The sequence below is a fragment of the Phyllobates terribilis genome, unplaced genomic scaffold (assembly GCF_046119375.1).
Source record: "Phyllobates terribilis strain yellow unplaced genomic scaffold, ASM4611937v1 Scaffold_2__4_contigs__length_985480577, whole genome shotgun sequence".
NCBI lineage: Eukaryota > Metazoa > Chordata > Amphibia > Anura > Dendrobatidae > Phyllobates > Phyllobates terribilis.
In genome coordinates, this window is record NW_027362762.1 from 603,116,751 (window position 1) to 603,141,161 (window position 24,411).

The window sequence follows — 24,411 nt, forward strand, 5'->3', positions numbered from 1 at the left end:
CTGCTCCCCCACCCGCTGCACACACACTGCTCCCCACCCGCTGCACACACATTGCTCACACACTGCTCCCCACCCGCTGCATACACATTGCTCACACACTGCTCCCTACCCGGTGCACACACATTGCTCACACACTGCTCCCACACATTGCTCACACACTGCTCACACACACTGCTCCCCCACCCGCTGCACACACATTGCTCACACACTGCTCCCTACCCGGTGCACACACATTGCTCACACACTGCTCCCCACCCGCTGCACACACATTGCTCACACACACACACTGCTCCCCCACCTGCTGCACACACATTGCTCACACACACTGCTCCCCCACCCGCTGCACACACATTGCTCACACACACTGCTCCCCACCCTGCTGCACACACATTTCTCACACACACTGCTCCCCACCCTGCTGCACACACATTGCTCACACACACTGCTCCCCACCCTGCTGCACACACATTTCTCACACACACTGCTCCCCCACCCGCTGCACACACATTGCTCACACACTGCTCCCTACCCGCTGCACACACATTGCTCACACACTGCTCCCTACCAGCTGCACACACATTGCTCACACACTGCTCCCCCACCCGCTGCACACACATTGCTCACACACACTGCTCACACACACTGCTCCCCCACCTGCTGCACACACATTGCTCACACACTGCTCCCCACCCGCTGCATACACATTGCTCACACACTGCTCCCTACCCGGTGCACACACATTGCTCACACACTGCTCCCCCACCCGCTGCACACACATTGCTCACACACTGCTCACACACACTGCTCCCCCACCCGCTGCACACACATTGCTCACACACTGCTCCCTACCCGGTGCACACACACATTGCTCACACACTGCTCCCCACCCGCTGCACACACACACACTGCTCCCCCACCTGCTGCACACACATTGCTCACACACACTGCTCCCCCACCCGCTGCACACACATTGCTCACACACTGCTCCCTACCCGGTGCACACACATTGCTCACACACTGCTCCCCACCCGCTGCACACATATTGCTCACACACACACACTGCTCCCCCACCTGCTGCACACACATTGCTCACACACACTGCTCCCCCACCCGCTGCACACACATTGCTCACACACACTGCTCCCCACCCTGCTGCACACACATTTCTCACACACACTGCTCCCCACCCTGCTGCACACACATTGCTCACACACACTGCTCCCCACCCTGCTGCACACACATTTCTCACACACACTGCTCCCCCACCCGCTGCACACACATTGCTCACACACTGCTCCCCACCCGCTGCACACACATTGCTCACACACACTGCTCCCCACCCGCTGCACACACATTGCTCACACACTGCTCCCTACCCGCTGCACACACATTGCTCACACACTGCTCCCTACCAGCTGCACACACATTGCTCACACACTGCTCCCCCACCTGCTGCACACACATTGCTCACACACACACACTGCTCCCCCACCTGCTGCACACACATTGCTCACACACACTGCTCACACACACTGCTCCCCCACCTGCTGCACACACATTGCTCACACACACTGCTCCCCACCCGCTGCACACACATTGCTCACACACACTGCTCCCCCACCCGCAGCACACACATTGCTCACACACACTGCTCCCCCACCCGCTGCACACACATTGCTCACACACACTGCTCCCCACCCGCTGCACACACATTGCTCACACACACTGCTCCCCCACCCGCTGCACACACATTGCTGACACACACTGCTCCCCCACCCGCTGCACACACATTGCTGACACACACTGCTCCCCCACCCGCTGCACACACATTGCTCACACACACTGCTCCCCCACCTGCTGCACACACACACTGCTCCCCCACCCGCTGCACACACATTGCTCACACACACACTGCTCCCCCACCCGCTGCACACACATTGCTCACACACACTGCTCCCCCACCTGCTGCACACACATTGCTCCCCCACCTGCTGCACACACACACACTGCTCCCCCACCCGCTGCACACACATTGCTCCCCCACACACACACTGCTCCCCCACCTGCTGCACACACACATTGCTCACACACACTGCTCCCCCACCTGCTGCACACACATTGCTCACACACACTGCTCCCCCACCTGCTGCACACACATTGCTCACACACACTGCTCCCCACCCGCTGCACACACATTGCTCACACACACTGCTCCCCCACCCGCTGCACACACATTGCTCACACACACACACTGCTCCCCCACCCGCTGCACACACATTGCTCACACACACACACTGCTCCCCCACCCGCTGCACACACATTGCTCACACACACTGCTCCCCACCCGCTGCACACACATTGCTCACACACTGCTCCCCACCCGCTGCACACACATTGCTCACACACTGCTCCCTACCCGCTGCACACACACTGCTCCCTACCCGCTGCACACACATTGCTCACACACTGCTCCCCCACCAGCTGCACACACATTGCTCACACACACTGCTCCCCCACCCGCTGCACACACAATGCTCACACACACTGCTCCCCCACCCGCTGCACACACATTGCTCACACACACACACACTGCTCCCCCACCTGCTGCACACACATTGCTCCCCCACCCGCTGCACACACATTGCTCACACACACTGCTCCCCCACCCGCTGCACACACATTGCTCACACACTGCTCCCTACCCGCTGCACACACATTGCTCACACACACACACTGCTCCCCCACCTGCTGCACACACATTGCTCACACACACTGCTCCCCCACCCGCTGCACACACATTGCTCACACACACTGCTCCCCCACCCGCTGCACACACATTGCTCACACACTGCTCCCTACCCGCTGCACACACATTGCTCACACACACTGCTCCCCCACCCGCTGCACACACATTGCTCACACACACACACTGCTCCCCCACCTGCTGCACACACATTGCTCACACACACTGCTCCCCCACCTGCTGCACACACATTGCTCACACACACTGCTCCCCCACCCGCTGCACACACATTGCTCACACACTGCTCCCTACCCGCTGCACACACATTGCTCACACACTGCTCCCCCACCCGCTGCACACACATTGCTCACACACCCGCTGCACACACATTGCTCACACACACTGCTCCCCACCCGCTGCACACACACACTGCTCCCCCACCTGCTGCACACACACACTGCTCCCCCACCTGCTGCACACACATTGCTCACACACACTGCTCCCCCACCCGCTGCACACACATTGCTCACACACACTGCTCCCCACCCGCTGCACACACATTGCTCACACACTGCTCCCTACCCGCTGCACACACATTGCTCACACACTGCTCCCCCACCCGCTGCACACACATTGCTCACACACACTGCTCCCACACCCGCTGCACACACACTGCTCACACACACACACTGCTCCCCCACCTGCTGCACACACATTGCTCACACACACACACTGCTCCCCCACCTGCTGCACACACATTGCTCCCCCACCCGCTGCACACACATTGCTCACACACACTGCTCCCCCACCCGCTGCACACACATTGCTCACACACTGCTCCCCACCCGCTGCACACACATTGCTCACACACTGCTCCCTACCCGCTGCACACACATTGCTCACACACTGCTCCCCCACCCGCTGCACACACATTGCTCACACACACACACTGCTCCCCCACCTGCTGCACACACATTGCTCACACACACTGCTCCCCCACCCGCTGCACACACATTGCTCACACACACTGCTCCCCCACCCGCTGCACACACATTGCTCACACACACTGCTCCCCCACCCGCTGCACACACATTGCTCACACACACTGCTCCCCCACCTGCTGCACACACACACTGCTCCCCCACCCGCTGCACACACATTGCTCACACACCCGCTGCACACACATTGCTCACACACACTGCTCCCCACCCGCTGCACACACACACTGCTCCCCCACCTGCTGCACACACACACTGCTCCCCCACCTGCTGCACACACATTGCTCCCCCACCCGCTGCACACACATTGCTCACACACACTGCTCCCCCACCCGCTGCACACACATTGCTCACACACACTGCTCCCCACCCGCTGCACACACATTGCTCACACACTGCTCCCTACCCGCTGCACACACATTGCTCACACATTGCTCCCCCACCCGCTGCACACACATTGCTCCCCCACCCGCTGCACACACATTGCTCACACACACTGCTCCCCCACCCGCTGCACACACACTGCTCCCCACCCGCTGCACACACATTGCTCACACACTGCTCCCCACCCGCTGCACACACATTGCTCACACACACACACTGCTCCCCCACCTGCTGCACACACATTGCTCACACACACTGCTCCCCACCCGCTGCACACACATTGCTCACACACTGCTCCCCACCCGCTGCACACACATTGCTCACACACACACACTGCTCCCCCACCTGCTGCACACACATTGCTCACACACACTGCTCCCCCACCCGCTGCACACACATTGCTCACACACACTGCTCCCCCACCCGCTGCACACACATTGCTCACACACTGCTCCCCACCCGCTGCACACACATTGCTCACACACTGCTCCCTACCCGCTGCACACACATTGCTCACACACTGCTCCCCCACCCGCTGCACACACATTGCTCACACACACACACTGCTCCCCCACCTGCTGCACACACATTGCTCACACACACTGCTCCCCCACCTGCTGCACACACATTGCTGACACACACTGCTCCCCACCCGCTGCACACACACACACTGCTCCCCCACCTGCTGCACACACATTGCTCCCCCACCCGCTGCACACACATTGCTCACACACACTGCTCCCCCACCCGCAGCACACACATTGCTCACACACTGCTCCCCACCCGCTGCACACACATTGCTCACACACTGCTCCCTACCCGCTGCACACACATTGCTCACACACTGCTCCCCCACCCGCTGCACACACATTGCTCACACACACACACTGCTCCCCCACCTGCTGCACACACATTGCTCACACACACTGCTCCCCCACCCGCTGCACACACATTGCTCACACACACTGCTCACACACACTGCTCCCCCACCCGCAGCACACACATTGCTCACACACTGCTCCCCACCCGCTGCACACACATTGCTCACACACACTGCTCCCCCACCCGCTGCACACACATTGCTTCCCCACCCGCTGCACACACATTGCTCACACACACTGCTCCCCCACCCGCTGCACACACATTGCTCACACACACTGCTCCCCCACCCGCTGCACACACATTGCTCACACACACTGCTCCCCCACCCGCTGCACACACATTGCTGACACACACTGCTCCCCCACCCGCTGCACACACATTGCTGACACACACTGCTCCCCCACCCGCTGCACACACATTGCTCACACACACTGCTCCCCCACCTGCTGCACACACACACTGCTCCCCCACCCGCTGCACACACATTGCTCACACACACACTGCTCCCCCACCCGCTGCACACACATTGCTCACACACACTGCTCCCCCACCTGCTGCACACACATTGCTCCCCCACCTGCTGCACACACACACACTGCTCCCCCACCCGCTGCACACACATTGCTCCCCCACACACACACTGCTCCCCCACATTGCTCACACACACTGCTCCCCCACCTGCTGCACACACATTGCTCACACACACTGCTCCCCCACCTGCTGCACACACATTGCTCACACACACTGCTCCCCCACCTGCTGCACACACATTGCTCACACACACTGCTCCCCACCCGCTGCACACACATTGCTCACACACTGCTCCCTACCCGCTGCACACACATTGCTCACACACACTGCTCCCCCACCCGCTGCACACACATTGCTCACACACACTGCTCCCCCACCCGCTGCACACACATTGCTCACACACACTGCTCCCCCACCCGCTGCACACACATTGCTCACACACTGCTCCCCACCCGCTGCACACACATTGCTCACACACTGCTCCCTACCCGCTGCACACACATTGCTCACACACTGCTCCCTACCCGCTGCACACACATTGCTCACACACTGCTCCCCCACCCGCTGCACACACACTGCTCCCCCACCCGCTGCACACACACTGCTCCCCCACCCGCTGCACACACACTGCTCACACACACTGCTCCCCCACCCGCTGCACACACATTGCTCACACACACTGCTCCCCACCCGCTGCACACACATTGCTCACACACTGCTCCCCCACCCGCTGCACACACACTGCTCACACACACTGCTCCCCCACCCGCTGCACACACACTGCTCACACACACTGCTCCCCCACCCGCTGCACACACACACACTGCTCCCCCACCTGCTGCACACACATTGCTCACACACACTGCTCCCCCACCTGCTGCACACACATTGCTGACACACACTGCTCCCCACCCGCTGCACACACACACACTGCTCCCCCACCTGCTGCACACACATTGCTCCCCCACCCGCTGCACACACATTGCTCACACACACTGCTCCCCCACCCGCTGCACACACATTGCTCACACACTGCTCCCCACCCGCTGCACACACATTGCTCACACACTGCTCCCTACCCGCTGCACACACATTGCTCACACACTGCTCCCCCACCCGCTGCACACACATTGCTCACACACTGCTCGCCCACCCGCTGCACACACATTGCTCACACACACACACACTGCTCCCCCACCTGCTGCACACACATTGCTCACACACACTGCTCCCCCACCCGCTGCACACACATTGCTCACACACACTGCTCCCCCACCCGCTGCACACACATTGCTCACACACTGCTCCCTACCCGCTGCACACACATTGCTCACACACACTGCTCCCTACCCGCTGCACACACATTGCTCACACACACTGCTCCCCCACCTGCTGCACACACATTGCTCACACACACTGCTCCCCCACCCGCTGCACACACATTGCTCACACACACTGCTCCCCCACCCGCTGCACACACATTGCTCACACACACTGCTCCCCACCCGCTGCACACACACACTGCTCCCCCACCTGCTGCACACACATTGCTCCCCCACCCGCTGCACACACATTGCTCACACACACTGCTCCCCCACCCGCTGCACACACATTGCTCACACACACTGCTCCCCACCCGCTGCACACACATTGCTCACACACTGCTCCCCACCCGCTGCATACACATTGCTCACACACTGCTCCCTACCCGGTGCACACACATTGCTCACACACTGCTCCCCCACCCGCTGCACACACATTGCTCACACACTGCTCACACACACTGCTCCCCCACCCGCTGCACACACATTGCTCACACACACACTGCTCCCCCACCCGCTGCACACACATTGCTCACACACACTGCTCCCCACCAGCTGCATACACATTGCTCACACACTGCTCCCCACCCGCTGCACACACATTGCTCACACACACACACTGCTCCCCCACCTGCTGCACACACATTGCTCACACACACTGCTCCCCCACCCGCTGCACACACATTGCTCACACACACTGCTCCCCACCCTGCTGCACACACATTTCTCACACACACTGCTCCCCACCCTGCTGCACACACATTGCTCACACACACTGCTCCCCACCCTGCTGCACACACATTTCTCACACACACTGCTCCCCACCCTGCTGCACACACATTTCTCACACACACTGCTCCCCCACCCGCTGCACACACATTGCTCACACACTGCTCCCCACCCGCTGCACACACATTGCTCACACACACTGCTCCCCACCCGCTGCACACACATTGCTCACACACTGCTCCCTACCCGCTGCACACACATTGCTCACACACTGCTCCCTACCAGCTGCACACACATTGCTCACACACTGCTCCCCCACCCGCTGCACACACATTGCTCACACACACACACTGCTCCCCCACCTGCTGCACACACATTGCTCACACACACTGCTCACACACACTGCTCCCCCACCTGCTGCACACACATTGCTCACACACACTGCTCCCCACCCGCTGCACACACATTGCTCACACACACTGCTCCCCCACCCGCAGCACACACATTGCTCACACACACTGCTCCCCCACCCGCTGCACACACATTGCTCACACACACTGCTCCCCACCCGCTGCACACACAATGCTCACACACACTGCTCCCCCACCCGCTGCACACACATTGCTGACACACACTGCTCCCCCACCCGCTGCACACACATTGCTGACACACACTGCTCCCCCACCCGCTGCACACACATTGCTCACACACACTGCTCCCCCACCTGCTGCACACACACACTGCTCCCCCACCCGCTGCACACACATTGCTCACACACACACTGCTCCCCCACCCGCTGCACACACATTGCTCACACACACTGCTCCCCCACCTGCTGCACACACATTGCTCCCCCACCTGCTGCACACACACACACTGCTCCCCCACCCGCTGCACACACATTGCTCCCCCACACACTGCACACACACATTGCTCACACACACTGCTCCCCCACCTGCTGCACACACATTGCTCACACACACTGCTCCCCCACCTGCTGCACACACATTGCTCACACACACTGCTCCCCACCCGCTGCACACACATTGCTCACACACACTGCTCCCCCACCCGCTGCACACACATTGCTCACACACACACACTGCTCCCCCACCCGCTGCACACACATTGCTCACACACACACACTGCTCCCCCACCCGCTGCACACACATTGCTCACACACACTGCTCCCCACCCGCTGCACACACATTGCTCACACACTGCTCCCCACCCGCTGCACACACATTGCTCACACACTGCTCCCTACCCGCTGCACACACATTGCTCACACACTGCTCCCTACCCGCTGCACACACATTGCTCACACACTGCTCCCCCACCCGCTGCACACACATTGCTCACACACACTGCTCCCCCACCCGCTGCACACACACTGCTCCCCCACCCGCTGCACACACATTGCTCACACACACACACTGCTCCCCCACCTGCTGCACACACATTGCTCCCCCACCCGCTGCACACACACTGCTCCCCCACCCGCTGCACACACATTGCTCACACACTGCTCCCCACCCGCTGCACACACATTGCTCACACACTGCTCCCTACCCGCTGCACACACATTGCTCACACACTGCTCCCCCACCCGCTGCACACACATTGCTCACACACACACACTGCTCCCCCACCTGCTGCACACACATTGCTCACACACACTGCTCCCCCACCCGCTGCACACACATTGCTCACACACACTGCTCCCCCACCCGCTGCACACACATTGCTCACACACACTGCTCCCCCACCCGCTGCACACACATTGCTCACACACACACACTGCTCCCCCACCTGCTGCACACACATTGCTCACACACACTGCTCCCCCACCTGCTGCACACACATTGCTCACACACACTGCTCCCCCACCCGCTGCACACACATTGCTCACACACCCGCTGCACACACATTGCTCACACACCCGCTGCACACACATTGCTCACACACACTGCTCCCCCACCCGCTGCACACACATTGCTCACACACACTGCTCCCCCACCCGCTGCACACACATTGCTCACACACCCGCTGCACACACATTGCTCACACACACTGCTCCCCCACCCGCTGCACACACATTGCTCACACACACTGCTCCCCACCCGCTGCACACACATTGCTCACACACTGCTCCCTACCCGCTGCACACACATTGCTCACACACTGCTCCCCCACCCGCTGCACACACATTGCTCACACACACTGCTCACACACACTGCTCCCCCACCCGCTGCACACACACTGCTCACACACACTGCTCCCCCACCCGCTGCACACACATTGCTCACACACACACACTGCTCCCCCACCTGCTGCACACACATTGCTCCCCCACCCGCTGCACACACATTGCTCACACACATTGCTCACACACTGCTCCCCACCCGCTGCACACACATTGCTCACACACTGCTCCCTACCCGCTGCACACACATTGCTCACACACTGCTCCCCCACCCGCTGCACACACATTGCTCACACACACACACTGCTCCCCCACCTGCTGCACACACATTGCTCACACACACTGCTCCCCCACCCGCTGCACACACATTGCTCACACACACTGCTCCCCCACCCGCTGCACACACATTGCTCACACACTGCTCCCTACCCGCTGCACACACATTGCTCACACACACTGCTCCCCCACCCGCTGCACACACATTGCTCACACACTGCTCCCTACCTGCTGCACACACATTGCTCACACACACTGCTCCCCCACCTGCTGCACACACATTGCTCACACACACTGCTCCCCCACCTGCTGCACACACATTGCTCACACACACTGCTCCCCCACCCGCTGCACACACATTGCTCACACACCCGCTGCACACACATTGCTCACACACACTGCTCCCCACCCGCTGCACACACACACTGCTCCCCCACCTGCTGCACACACATTGCTCCCCCACCCGCTGCACACACATTGCTCACACACACTGCTCCCCCACCCGCTGCACACACATTGCTCACACACTGCTCCCCACCCGCTGCACACACATTGCTCACACACTGCTCCCTACCCGCTGCACACACATTGCTCACACACTGCTCCCCCACCCGCTGCACACACATTGCTCACACACACACACTGCTCCCCCACCTGCTGCACACACATTGCTCACACACACTGCTCCCCCACCTGCTGCACACACATTGCTGACACACACTGCTCCCCACCCGCTGCACACACACACACTGCTCCCCCACCTGCTGCACACACATTGCTCCCCCACCCGCTGCACACACATTGCTCACACACACTGCTCCCCCACCCGCAGCACACACATTGCTCACACACTGCTCCCCACCCGCTGCACACACATTGCTCACACACTGCTCCCTACCCGCTGCACACACATTGCTCACACACTGCTCCCCCACCCGCTGCACACACATTGCTCACACACACACACTGCTCCCCCACCTGCTGCACACACATTGCTCACACACACTGCTCCCCCACCCGCTGCACACACATTGCTCACACACACTGCTCACACACACTGCTCCCCCACCCGCAGCACACACATTGCTCACACACTGCTCCCCACCCGCTGCACACACATTGCTCACACACACTGCTCCCCCACCCGCTGCACACACATTGCTCACACACACTGCTTCCCCACCCGCTGCACACACATTGCTCACACACACTGCTCCCCCACCCGCTGCACACACATTGCTCACACACACTGCTCCCCCACCCGCTGCACACACATTGCTCACACACACTGCTCCCCCACCCGCTGCACACACATTGCTGACACACACTGCTCCCCCACCCGCTGCACACACATTGCTGACACACACTGCTCCCCCACCCGCTGCACACACATTGCTGACACACACTGCTCCCCCACCCGCTGCACACACATTGCTCACACACACTGCTCCCCCACCTGCTGCACACACACACTGCTCCCCCACCCGCTGCACACACATTGCTCACACACACACTGCTCCCCCACCCGCTGCACACACATTGCTCACACACACTGCTCCCCCACCTGCTGCACACACATTGCTCCCCCACCTGCTGCACACACACACACTGCTCCCCCACCCGCTGCACACACATTGCTCCCCCACACACACACTGCTCCCCCACCTGCTGCACACACACATTGCTCACACACACTGCTCCCCCACCTGCTGCACACACATTGCTCACACACACTGCTCCCCCACCTGCTGCACACACATTGCTCACACACACTGCTCCCCCACCTGCTGCACACACATTGCTCACACACACTGCTCCCCACCCGCTGCACACACATTGCTCACACACTGCTCCCTACCCGCTGCACACACATTGCTCACACACACTGCTCCCCCACCCGCTGCACACACATTGCTCACACACACTGCTCCCCCACCCGCTGCACACACATTGCTCACACACACTGCTCCCCCACCCGCTGCACACACATTGCTCACACACACTGCTCCCCCACCCGCTGCACACACATTGCTCACACACTGCTCCCCACCCGCTGCACACACATTGCTCACACACTGCTCCCTACCCGCTGCACACACATTGCTCACACACTGCTCCCTACCCGCTGCACACACATTGCTCACACACTGCTCCCTACCCGCTGCACACACATTGCTCACACACTGCTCCCCCACCCGCTGCACACACACTGCTCCCCCACCCGCTGCACACACACTGCTCCCCCACCCGCTGCACACACACTGCTCACACACACTGCTCCCCCACCCGCTGCACACACATTGCTCACACACACTGCTCCCCACCCGCTGCACACACATTGCTCACACACTGCTCCCCCACCCGCTGCACACACACTGCTCACACACACTGCTCCCCCACCCGCTGCACACACACTGCTCACACACACTGCTCCCCCACCCGCTGCACACACACACACTGCTCCCCCACCTGCTGCACACACATTGCTCACACACACTGCTCCCCCACCTGCTGCACACACATTGCTGACACACACTGCTCCCCACCCGCTGCACACACACACACTGCTCCCCCACCTGCTGCACACACATTGCTCCCCCACCCGCTGCACACACATTGCTCACACACACTGCTCCCCCACCCGCTGCACACACATTGCTCACACACTGCTCCCCACCCGCTGCACACACATTGCTCACACACTGCTCCCTACCCGCTGCACACACATTGCTCACACACTGCTCCCCCACCCGCTGCACACACATTGCTCACACACACACACTGCTCCCCCACCTGCTGCACACACATTGCTCCCCCACCTGCTGCACACACATTGCTCACACACACACACTGCTCCCCCACCTGCTGCACACACATTGCTCCCCCACCCGCTGCACACACATTGCTCACACACACTGCTCCCCCACCCGCTGCACACACATTGCTCACACACTGCTCCCCACCCGCTGCACACACATTGCTCACACACTGCTCCCTACCCGCTGCACACACATTGCTCACACACTGCTCCCTACCCGCTGCACACACATTGCTCACACACTGCTCCCCCACCCGCTGCACACACATTGCTCACACACACACACTGCTCCCCCACCTGCTGCACACACATTGCTCACACACACTGCTCCCCCACCCGCTGCACACACATTGCTCACACACACACACTGCTCCCCCACCCGCTGCACACACATTGCTCACACACACACACTGCTCCCCCACCCGCTGCACACACATTGCTCACACACACTGCTCCCCCACCCGCTGCACACACATTGCTCACACACACTGCTCCCCCACCCGCTGCACACACATTGCTCACACACACTGCTCCCCCACCCGCTGCACACACATTGCTCACACACTGCTCCCTACCCGCTGCACACACATTGCTCACACACACTGCTCCCTACCCGCTGCACACACATTGCTCACACACACTGCTCCCCCACCTGCTGCACACACATTGCTCACACACACTGCTCCCCCACCCGCTGCACACACATTGCTCACACACACTGCTCCCCCACCCGCTGCACACACATTGCTCACACACACTGCTCCCCACCCGCTGCACACACACACTGCTCCCCCACCTGCTGCACACACATTGCTCCCCCACCCGCTGCACACACATTGCTCACACACACTGCTCCCCCACCCGCTGCACACACATTGCTCACACACACTGCTCCCCACCCGCTGCACACACATTGCTCACACACTGCTCCCCACCCGCTGCATACACATTGCTCACACACTGCTCCCTACCCGGTGCACACACATTGCTCACACACTGCTCCCCCACCCGCTGCACACACATTGCTCACACACTGCTCACACACACTGCTCCCCCACCCGCTGCACACACATTGCTCACACACACACTGCTCCCCCACCCGCTGCACACACATTGCTCACACACACTGCTCCCCACCCGCTGCATACACATTGCTCACACACTGCTCCCCACCCGCTGCACACACATTGCTCACACACACACACTGCTCCCCCACCTGCTGCACACACATTGCTCACACACACTGCTCCCCCACCCGCTGCACACACATTGCTCACACACACTGCTCCCCACCCTGCTGCACACACATTTCTCACACACACTGCTCCCCACCCTGCTGCACACACATTTCTCACACACACTGCTCCCCCACCCGCTGCACACACATTGCTCACACACTGCTCCCCACCCGCTGCACACACATTGCTCACACACATTGCTCCCCACCCGCTGCACACACATTGCTCACACACTGCTCCCTACCCGCTGCACACACATTGCTCACACACTGCTCCCTACCAGCTGCACACACATTGCTCACACACTGCTCCCCCACCCGCTGCACACACATTGCTCACACACACACACTGCTCCCCCACCTGCTGCACACACACTGCTCACACACACTGCTCCCCCACCTGCTGCACACACATTGCTCACACACACTGCTCCCCCACCCGCAGCACACACATTGCTCACACACACTGCTCCCCCACCCGCTGCACACACATTGCTCACACACACTGCTCCCCACCCGCTGCACACACATTGCTCACACACACTGCTCCCCCACCCGCTGCACACACATTGCTGACACACACTGCTCCCCCACCCGCTGCACACATTGCTGACACACACTGCTCCCCCACCCGCTGCACACACATTGCTCACACACACTGCTCCCCCACCTGCTGCACACACACACTGCTCCCCCACCCGCTGCACACACATTGCTCACACACACACTGCTCCCCCACCCGCTGCACACACATTGCTCACACACACTGCTCCCCCACCTGCTGCACACACATTGCTCCCCCACCTGCTGCACACACACACACTGCTCCCCCACCCGCTGCACACACATTGCTCCCCCACACACTGCACACACACATTGCTCACACACACTGCTCCCCCACCTGCTGCACACACATTGCTCACACACACTGCTCCCCCACCTGCTGCACACACATTGCTCACACACACTGCTCCCCACCCGCTGCACACACATTGCTCACACACACTGCTCCCCCACCCGCTGCACACACATTGCTCACACACACACACTGCTCCCCCACCCGCTGCACACACATTGCTCACACACACACACTGCTCCCCCACCCGCTGCACACACATTGCTCACACACACTGCTCCCCACCCGCTGCACACACATTGCTCACACACTGCTCCCCACCCGCTGCACACACATTGCTCACACACTGCTCCCTACCCGCTGCACACACATTGCTCACACACTGCTCCCTACCCGCTGCACACACATTGCTCACACACTGCTCCCCCACCCGCTGCACACACACTGCTCCCCCACCCGCTGCACACACACTGCTCACACACACACACTGCTCCCCCACCTGCTGCACACACATTGCTCCCCCACCCGCTGCACACACATTGCTCACACACACTGCTCCCCCACCCGCTGCACACACATTGCTCACACACTGCTCCCCACCCGCTGCACACACATTGCTCACACACTGCTCCCTACCCGCTGCACACACATTGCTCACACACTGCTCCCTACCCGCTGTACACACATTGCTCACACACTGCTCCCCCACCCGCTGCACACACATTGCTCACACACACACACTGCTCCCCCACCTGCTGCACACACATTGCTCACACACACTGCTCCCCCACCCGCTGCACACACATTGCTCACACACACTGCTCCCCCACCCGCTGCACACACATTGCTCACACACACTGCTCCCCCACCCGCTGCACACACATTGCTCACACACACACACTGCTCCCCCACCTGCTGCACACACATTGCTCACACACACTGCTCCCCCACCTGCTGCACACACATTGCTCACACACACTGCTCCCCCACCCGCTGCACACACATTGCTCACACACCCGCTGCACACACATTGCTCACACACCCGCTGCACACACATTGCTCACACACACTGCTCCCCCACCCGCTGCACACACATTGCTCACACACACTGCTCCCCCACCCGCTGCACACACATTGCTCACACACCCGCTGCACACACATTGCTCACACACACTGCTCCCCCACCCGCTGCACACACATTGCTCACACACACTGCTCCCCACCCGCTGCACACACATTGCTCACACACTGCTCCCTACCCGCTGCACACACATTGCTCACACACTGCTCCCCCACCCGCTGCACACACATTGCTCACACACACTGCTCACACACACTGCTCACACACCCGCTGCACACACATTGCTCACACACACACACTGCTCCCCCACCTGCTGCACACACATTGCTCCCCCACCCGCTGCACACACATTGCTCACACACTGCTCCCCACCCGCTGCACACACATTGCTCACACACTGCTCCCTACCCGCTGCACACACATTGCTCACACACTGCTCCCCCACCCGCTGCACACACATTGCTCACACACACACACTGCTCCCCCACCTGCTGCACACACATTGCTCACACACACTGCTCCCCCACCCGCTGCACACACATTGCTCACACACACTGCTCCCCCACCCGCTGCACACACATTGCTCACACGCTGCTCCCTACCCGCTGCACACACATTGCTCACACACACTGCTCCCCCACCCGCTGCACACACATTGCTCACACACTGCTCCCTACCTGCTGCACACACATTGCTCACACACACTGCTCCCTACCTGCTGCACACACATTGCTCACACACACTGCTCCCCCACCTGCTGCACACACATTGCTCACACACACTGCTCCCCCACCCGCTGCACACACATTGCTCACACACCCGCTGCACACACATTGCTCACACACACTGCTCCCCACCCGCTGCACACACACACTGCTCCCCCACCTGCTGCACACACATTGCTCCCCCACCCGCTGCACACACATTGCTCCCCCACCCGCTGCACACACATTGCTCCCCCACCCGCTGCTCCCCCACCCGCTGCACACACATTGCTCACACACTGCTCCCCACCCGCTGCACACACATTGCTCACACACTGCTCCCTACCCGCTGCACACACATTGCTCACACACTGCTCTCTACCCGCTGCACACACATTGCTCACACATTGCTCACACATTGCTCCCCCACCCGCTGCACACACATTGCTCACACATTGCTCCCCCACCCGCTGCACACACATTGCTCACACACTGCTCCCCACCCGCTGCACACACATTGCTCACACACTGCTCCCTACCCGCTGCACACACATTGCTCCCTACCCGCTGCACACACATTGCTCACACATTGCTCCCCCACCCGCTGCACACACATTGCTCACACATTGCTCCCCCACCCGCTGCGCACACATTGCTCACACACATTGCTCCCCCACCCGCTGCACACACACTGCTCACACACACTGCTCCCCCACCCGCTGCACACACATTGCTCACACACACTGCTCCCCCACCCGCTGCACACACATTGCTCACACACACTGCTCCCCCACCCGCTGCGCACACATTGCTCACACACATTGCTCCCCCACCCGCTGCACACACACTGCTCACACACACTGCTCCCCCACCCGCTGCACAGACATTGCTCACACACATTGCTCCCCCACCTGCTGCACACACATTGCTCACACACACACTGCCCCCCCACCTGCTGCGCACACATTGCTCACACACACACTGCTCCCCCACCCGCTGCGCACACATTGCTCACACACACGCTGCACTCACCGTCGTCACCACCTCATTTCGCGGCTTTTTCGCCGGTATCGGGACCAGCTCCAGGCCTTTCCGCTTGTTCTGTTCTATCATGTTTGACTTATTTTTCTAAATCTTTTCAGCAAAGTCATGAAGAAACCTCCGCCTGCCCAGCATGCAACTGGGCCGCAACGTTCCGGCACCCAAAAATGACGTAAACCACCAGCGCCTAACCCACCACTAAGACTGCACGGTGATAGGCTGCGGCTGATCATGTGACAGGAAGGACGTAGAACAGAGCCCGATGACTGGCGTAGGGATTTTAGTGGGTTGAGATTCTTATAATAGAACTTGGACGCTGCTTTGCTATTGGTCACTGAGCTGAGAATGAGAGGAAACATGGCGGCGTACACAAGGTACACACTATCTACTGAGCGCTTCCTTCATTATTCTGGCTGGTGGGGTATTGTAGAGGTGTCCACATCACTGCCATAAGTCTGAGGTCACTCGCTATGGGCACGTTCCCACATTCAGTATTTGGTCAGTATTTTACCTCCGTATTTGTAGCCAAAACCAGAAGTGGAACAATCAGAGTAAAACTATAATAGAAACACATCACCACTTCTGTATTTATCACCCACTGCTGGTTTTGGGCACTCACTATCACTGTCGTCCATCGGGGTCCCGCCAGGTCGCTCGCTATCACTGTCGTCCTTCGGGGTCCCGCCAGGTCACTCGCTATCACTGTCATCCATCGGGGTCCCGCCTGGTCGCTCGCTATCACTGCCGTCCATCGGGGTCCCGCCAAGTCGCTCGCTATCACTGCTGTCCATCGGGGTCCCGCCTGGTCGCTCGCTATCACTGCTGTCCATCGGGGTCCCGCCTGGTCGCTCGCTATCACTGCCGTCCATCGGGGTCCCGCCTGGTCGCTCGCTATCGCTGCCGTCCATCGGGATCCCGCCGGGTCGCTCGCTATCTCTGCCGTCCATTGGGGTCCCGCCGGGTCGCTCGCTATCTCTGCCGTCCATCGGAGCCCCGCCGGGTCGCTCGCTATCGCTGCTGTCCATCGGAGCCCCGCCGGGTCGTTAGCTATGGCTGCCGTCCATCGGCGCCCCGCCGGGTCGCTCGCTATGGCTGCCGTCGATCGGAGCCCCGCCGGGTCGCTCGCTATGGCTGCCGTCGATCGGAGCCCCGCCGGGTCGCTCGCTATGGCTGCCGTCGATCGGAGCCCCGCCGGGTCGCTCGCTATGGCTGCCGTCGATCGGAGCCCCGCCGGGTCGCTCGCTATGGCTGCCGTCGATCGGAGCCCCGCCGGGTCGCTCGCTATGGCTGCCGTCGATCGGAGCCCCGCCGGGTCGCTCGCTATGGCTGCCGTCGATCGGAGCCCCGCCGGGTCGCTCACTATGGCTGCCGTCCATCGGAGCCCCGCCGGGTAGCTCGCTGTCGCTTCCTTTACTGTTCACGTTGCCTGATATACACGTGTTGTGCTGTTCCTCCACCATTTATTAGATTAGTGTTCTCATTTTCCTCCCCTTTCCCACATAGCCATAGCCTTTTTGTTTTTCTGTCAGCAAAGACATATGACGGCTTGTTTTTTGCTGGAAGAATTGTAGTTTTGCATTACACCATTGACTTTACTACACTGTGTTCCAAATTATTATGCAAATAATATTTTCTCACATTTTCCCAAATTACCTATATGAATTGCAGTCATTGTAATTTTCCAGTCAAATAACTATTAGAGTACAATTGAAAGGTTTTTGTACAAACTGCCTATGATAACAGTATATTTTTAAAAAAATAAAACACTCAAACTGCACTCAAAATGCATGTTCCAAATTATTATGCACAGCAGAGTTTTCAACCTTGTGCAGCATGAGACGGGGCATTATCATGCATGAAATGATCTCGATGGTCCAGATGGATGGAGTGGAGGCTGGCTGGTTGATGGACACACCATGCAAACACGGCTACAGCGCCAACAAGGAGGAGGTGGAGTAATGTTTTGGGCTGGAATCATGGGGAGAGAGATTGTCGGCCCTTTTAGGATCCCTGAAGGGGTAAAGATGAACTCCATAATGTATGTTGAGTTTCTCAAACAGCACTTCCTTCCATGGTTCAAGAAGAAGAACCGTGCATTCGGCAGCAAGATCATTTTCATGCATGATAATGCCCCGTCTCATGCTGCACATAACACATCTGCATCTCTGGCTGCTATGGGCATAAAAGGGGACAAACTTATGGTGTGGCACCCATGCTCCCCTGACCTCAACCCCATTGAGAACCTCTGGAGCATCATCACAAGGAGCGTCTATGATGGCGGGAGGCAGTTCACATCTAAGCAACAGCTCTGGGAGGGTATTCTGTCCTCATGCAAAACAATTGAAGCAGAAACCATCCAAAACCTGACAAATTCAATGGACGAGAGAGTTCAGAAGCTCCTTTCGAACAAGAGGTTCTATGTGCAAATGTAACATCACCTAGAATAAAGTTTTGAGTTGAAAACTGTTTGATTTCAGTTTGTAATAACCTGCTAATGCTTATAATTTCAAAAATGACCATTTTTTTGTTCTTTATTAAAATGAAAAGGTTGAAAACTCTGCTGTGCATAATAATTTGGAACATGCATTTTGAGTGCAGTTTGGGTGTTTTATTTTTTAAAAAATATACTGTTATCATAGGCAGTTTGTACAAAAACCTTTCAATTGTACTCTAATAGTTATTTGACTGGAAAATTACAATGACTGCAATTCATATAGGTAATTTGGGAAAATGTGAGAAAATATTATTTGCATAATAATTTGGAGCAGTGTATATACAATCAAGGCCAAAAGTTTTAAGACTGACACAGATTTTGGTTTCAACAAAGTTTATTGCTTCATTGTATTTAGATCTTTTAGTCAGATGTTTCTATGGTTATTTCATAATTTTTTTACTCTTTTATTGACATGCATCAAGTTTATGTAAATACTTTAAGATGAAGGGGATTGTCCATACTTGGGGCTCAAAAGTCTGCAGTCACTCTGTGATTTCAGACAGTGTGTACTGTGAGGATTCTCTGGTGTCGGTAGCCGATGGTGATGTGACATCAGTTATGCAATTTGCATACTTATGACCACATTCTAACTAGATGTGTCCGGTCTGACTAAGTTCATTTGTATTGCGCGAGGTCAGACACGTCTATTCGGCATGTGACCACATGTACTGTGTGCAAATAGCACATCAAATCCACAGAGCCCTGTGTGAAAAAGTGATTGCTCCCACCCCTTGAAACATAAATCAACTGTGATTTATCACATCTTTGGAAGCTGAGTTCAATTTCCCTAGCACACACTGGCCTGATTACTGCCACACCTGTTCTCAATCAAGAAATCACTTAAATAGGACCTGCCTGACAAAATGAAGTAGACCAAAAGATCCTCAAAAGCTACACATCCTGCTGCGATCCAGAGAAATTCAGGAACAAATGAGATCTCAATTACTTTGTTTATATGAGTCTTGTAAAGGTGCTAAAGCCATTTCTAAAGTTTTGGGACTCCAGCGAATCACAGTGAGTGCCATTATCCACAAATGGTCGAAAACATGGAACAGTGGTGAACCTTCCCAGGAGTGGCCGGCTGACAAATTATCCCAAGAGCGCAGCAACGACTAATGCAAGAGATCACAAAAGATCCCACAACATCAGAAGGACTGCAGGCCTTACGTGTGTCAGTTAAGGTTGGTGTTCATGACTCCACCATAAGAAAGAGACTGTGCAAAAATGGCATGCACGGCAGAGTTCCAAGACGAAAACCACTGCTGAGCAAAAAGAACATAAAGGCTCGTCTCAGTTTTGCCAGAAAACATCGCAAAGACCTTTGGGAGAATACTGTCACACAAGGTGTAGGAAAGACTTAGTGCAGCACAAAGGGAAGAGGGAAAGGGAACCCAGACACTAGGGAAAGGGAGGAAGTGGAGACCTCCTAGGAAGATCTAATCTCACCCTGTCTCCATTAACTTGCCTATATGGGTTCTTCACCAATCGCCGCACGCGTACCTCGCCCTGTCTTTCCCTGGCGTTGGGCCCTGGCTAGGGAAGGGAGAAGATGAGCAATAGTCGATCCCCACTGACCACTACAGACAACAAGGGGGACAAACAAGGGAAAATCGCTTAGATTTAGATGACTCCAGACAAATGCGCACACGTCCTCTAGCACCAGAGAGGTAGAAGTACTTCTCTTTCTCAAGATTTACAAGGGATAATGTGAATATCGCCGGCACCTCCCTCTGGCACACAGCATGTATTTATACACCCAGACCAGGGTGTTAATTAGCCAGAGGAAGGTAGGCGCTGGGTCCTAGAGAGACAGCTTCAAGAAGATGTCTGTAATGCCAAACAAAGAGATCTCCTGCAACTAGGGCTGTGGAATCAGTAAGCCAAACCTCTGACTCCTCAGTTTCCATGACACCGACTTCTGCTCCGACTCCCGACCCTTAGATCAGAAACAGGACAGACATTTATAGGACATTTCATAACTTTACCAAATTCTTATGAAAAAATATTCCCCACAAACTGCATTGAACTACTGTACCCAATTTATTATATATTTTAGGAGTTGGAGCTGGTCCATTTTATACCGACTCCACCAAAATGGGCTCCGACTCCACAGCCCTGCCTGCAACCAACTGCAGGGCGACTGTGTATCACGCCTGACGTGAAAAATACTCTGTGGAGTGACGAGACAAAAGTTGAACAATTTGGAAGGTGTATGTCCCATTACATCTAGCATAGAAGTAACACTGCATTTCAGAAAAGGATCATCATACCAGCAGTAAAATATGGTGGTGGTGGTGTGATGATCTGAGGCTGTTTTGCTGCTTCAGGACCTGGAAGACTTGCTGTGGTAAATTAAACTATGAATTCTGCTGAAGAATCCTGAAGAAGAATGTCCGGCCATCTGTTTGTAACCTCAAGCTGAAGCGCACTTGGGTTATGCAGCAGGACAATGATCCAAAACACACCAGCAATTCCACCTCTGAATGGCTTAAGGAAACCAAAATTAAGACTTTGGAGTGGCCTAGTCAAAGTCCTGACCTTAATCCGATTGATTCTGTAGCATGAACTTAAAAAGGCGGTTCATGCTCGGAAACCCTCCAATGTTGCTAAATTACAATAATTTTGCAGAGATGAGTGGGCCAAAATTCCTCCAGAGCGTTATAAAAGACTCCTTCAGTTTTCGCATTAGCTTGACTGCTGTTGTTTGGTTTTCTTTTTCCCTTTAATAATGAAGACCTTCATTTAAAAACTGCATTTTGTGTTTACTTGTGTTATATTTGTCTAATGTTTAAATTTGTTTTGTGATCTGAAACATTAAAGTGTGAGAAACGTGCAAAAGAATAAGAAATCAAGAAGGGGGCAAACACTTTTTCACACCATTATAAGTAGTGGAAAACTATTAAAAACTCATGATGTATGAACTAAACTAGACCATTCTAGCCTATGGATGCCAGATGCCAGTGCTCGGCTTCTGTCACAGCCTCTTTATATAAATGGCTGAAGCTTTTCCAGGAGTATATGTTAAACGGAGACCAAAGAAATGTGATACTTAAAGAGAAAATGGGAAAAGTCTCCAGTAAAAAATAATTCTCACTTTATTTGTTCAAAATATTAAAATACATAAAAGTCCATGATAGCAGAGATGCAATCTCGACACGTTTCTGGCTTACACCCTTAGTCAGTGATAACAGAATGCATCATGGTACAAGCTTAAGAATATGCAGCAGCCAATCATGGTACAGATTTAACAAATTGATAGATTCGAAACATATGGACAAGGAATCAGATCTAACATAAGTGTAACACACATAAATACAGAGCATATAACATCCGTCCTTTTTTTTTAAACAATAAAGTATATCAGAAATAACAGAGAAGGACAACCACAAAAAATGACCAATTACAGAGGAAAAAATCAAAATGTATAAATAAAAAATCTAAATGTTCAAATGGAAAATCTGTATGCTGAAAATGGAAAATCTACATGCTGAAAATGGAAAATCTACTCTTAGAAAATCAGGATGTTTAATTAAAAGAAATGTGATATGAACATGGATGATGGTCCTCATTGGGCACCCTCGTGTTTTAAAGTGGATATATTATATAGACATATACATATGGGCAAATTATTACCTATAGAGGCAGTGGGCCCCAATGCAAAACCTCCAACAGGGACCCCAACGATCTGTTATTCAAAGGACTTGTTTGGCCTTCAGTACAAGTCTGCAGTCACTTTGTGACTGGAGACTTGTGAATCCTTACAGTGTGCGCACTGTGAGGATTCATCGGTGGGAGGTGTGTGACCACAAGAATGCTCATGAGGAGTGGGCCAAAATACCTGTCGAGAGGTGCGGAAGTCTCATTGACAGTTACAGGAATCGTTTGATTGCAGTGATTGCCTCAAAAGGTTGTTCAACAAAATATTAAGTTAAGAAGAAGAACCATCATTTCTGTCCAGTCCTATTTCATGTATAATTTTTTTTTTAAATTCTGTGGAAGCCGGGTTGAAAAGCAATGTCTGACTTTCATTTGTTCATTTTCATAGATTTTTAATTTATTATTACTTTTGACAGATTCAAGTTATTTCTGTGACCATTGTGGGTTTTTCT

General features: G+C 56.2%; 2 protein-coding genes across 3 annotated transcripts in view; one reads left to right on the forward strand and one right to left on the reverse strand.

The window, feature by feature from the left end:
* SNRNP40 (small nuclear ribonucleoprotein U5 subunit 40) overlaps positions 1 to 18,001 on the reverse strand; it is an 83,659-nt gene extending 65,658 nt beyond the window's left edge. Inside the window, exon 1 of the mRNA XM_073666503.1 lies at positions 17,800 to 18,001. Coding sequence (XP_073522604.1) covers positions 17,800 to 17,880 — 81 coding nt within the window. The 5' untranslated portion in view covers positions 17,881 to 18,001. The remainder of the gene's footprint in view (positions 1 to 17,799) is intronic.
* A 23-nt stretch (positions 18,002 to 18,024) lies between these two features.
* The window catches only part of ZCCHC17 (zinc finger CCHC-type containing 17), a 107,180-nt gene continuing 100,793 nt past the window's right edge, over positions 18,025 to 24,411 (forward strand). The window contains exon 1 of one of the 2 annotated variants that reach the window (XM_073666504.1): positions 18,025 to 18,182. The gene's annotated coding sequence lies outside the window, so the exon portion shown is untranslated. The remainder of the gene's footprint in view (positions 18,183 to 24,411) is intronic. The other variant, XM_073666505.1, reaches the window with a different exon arrangement.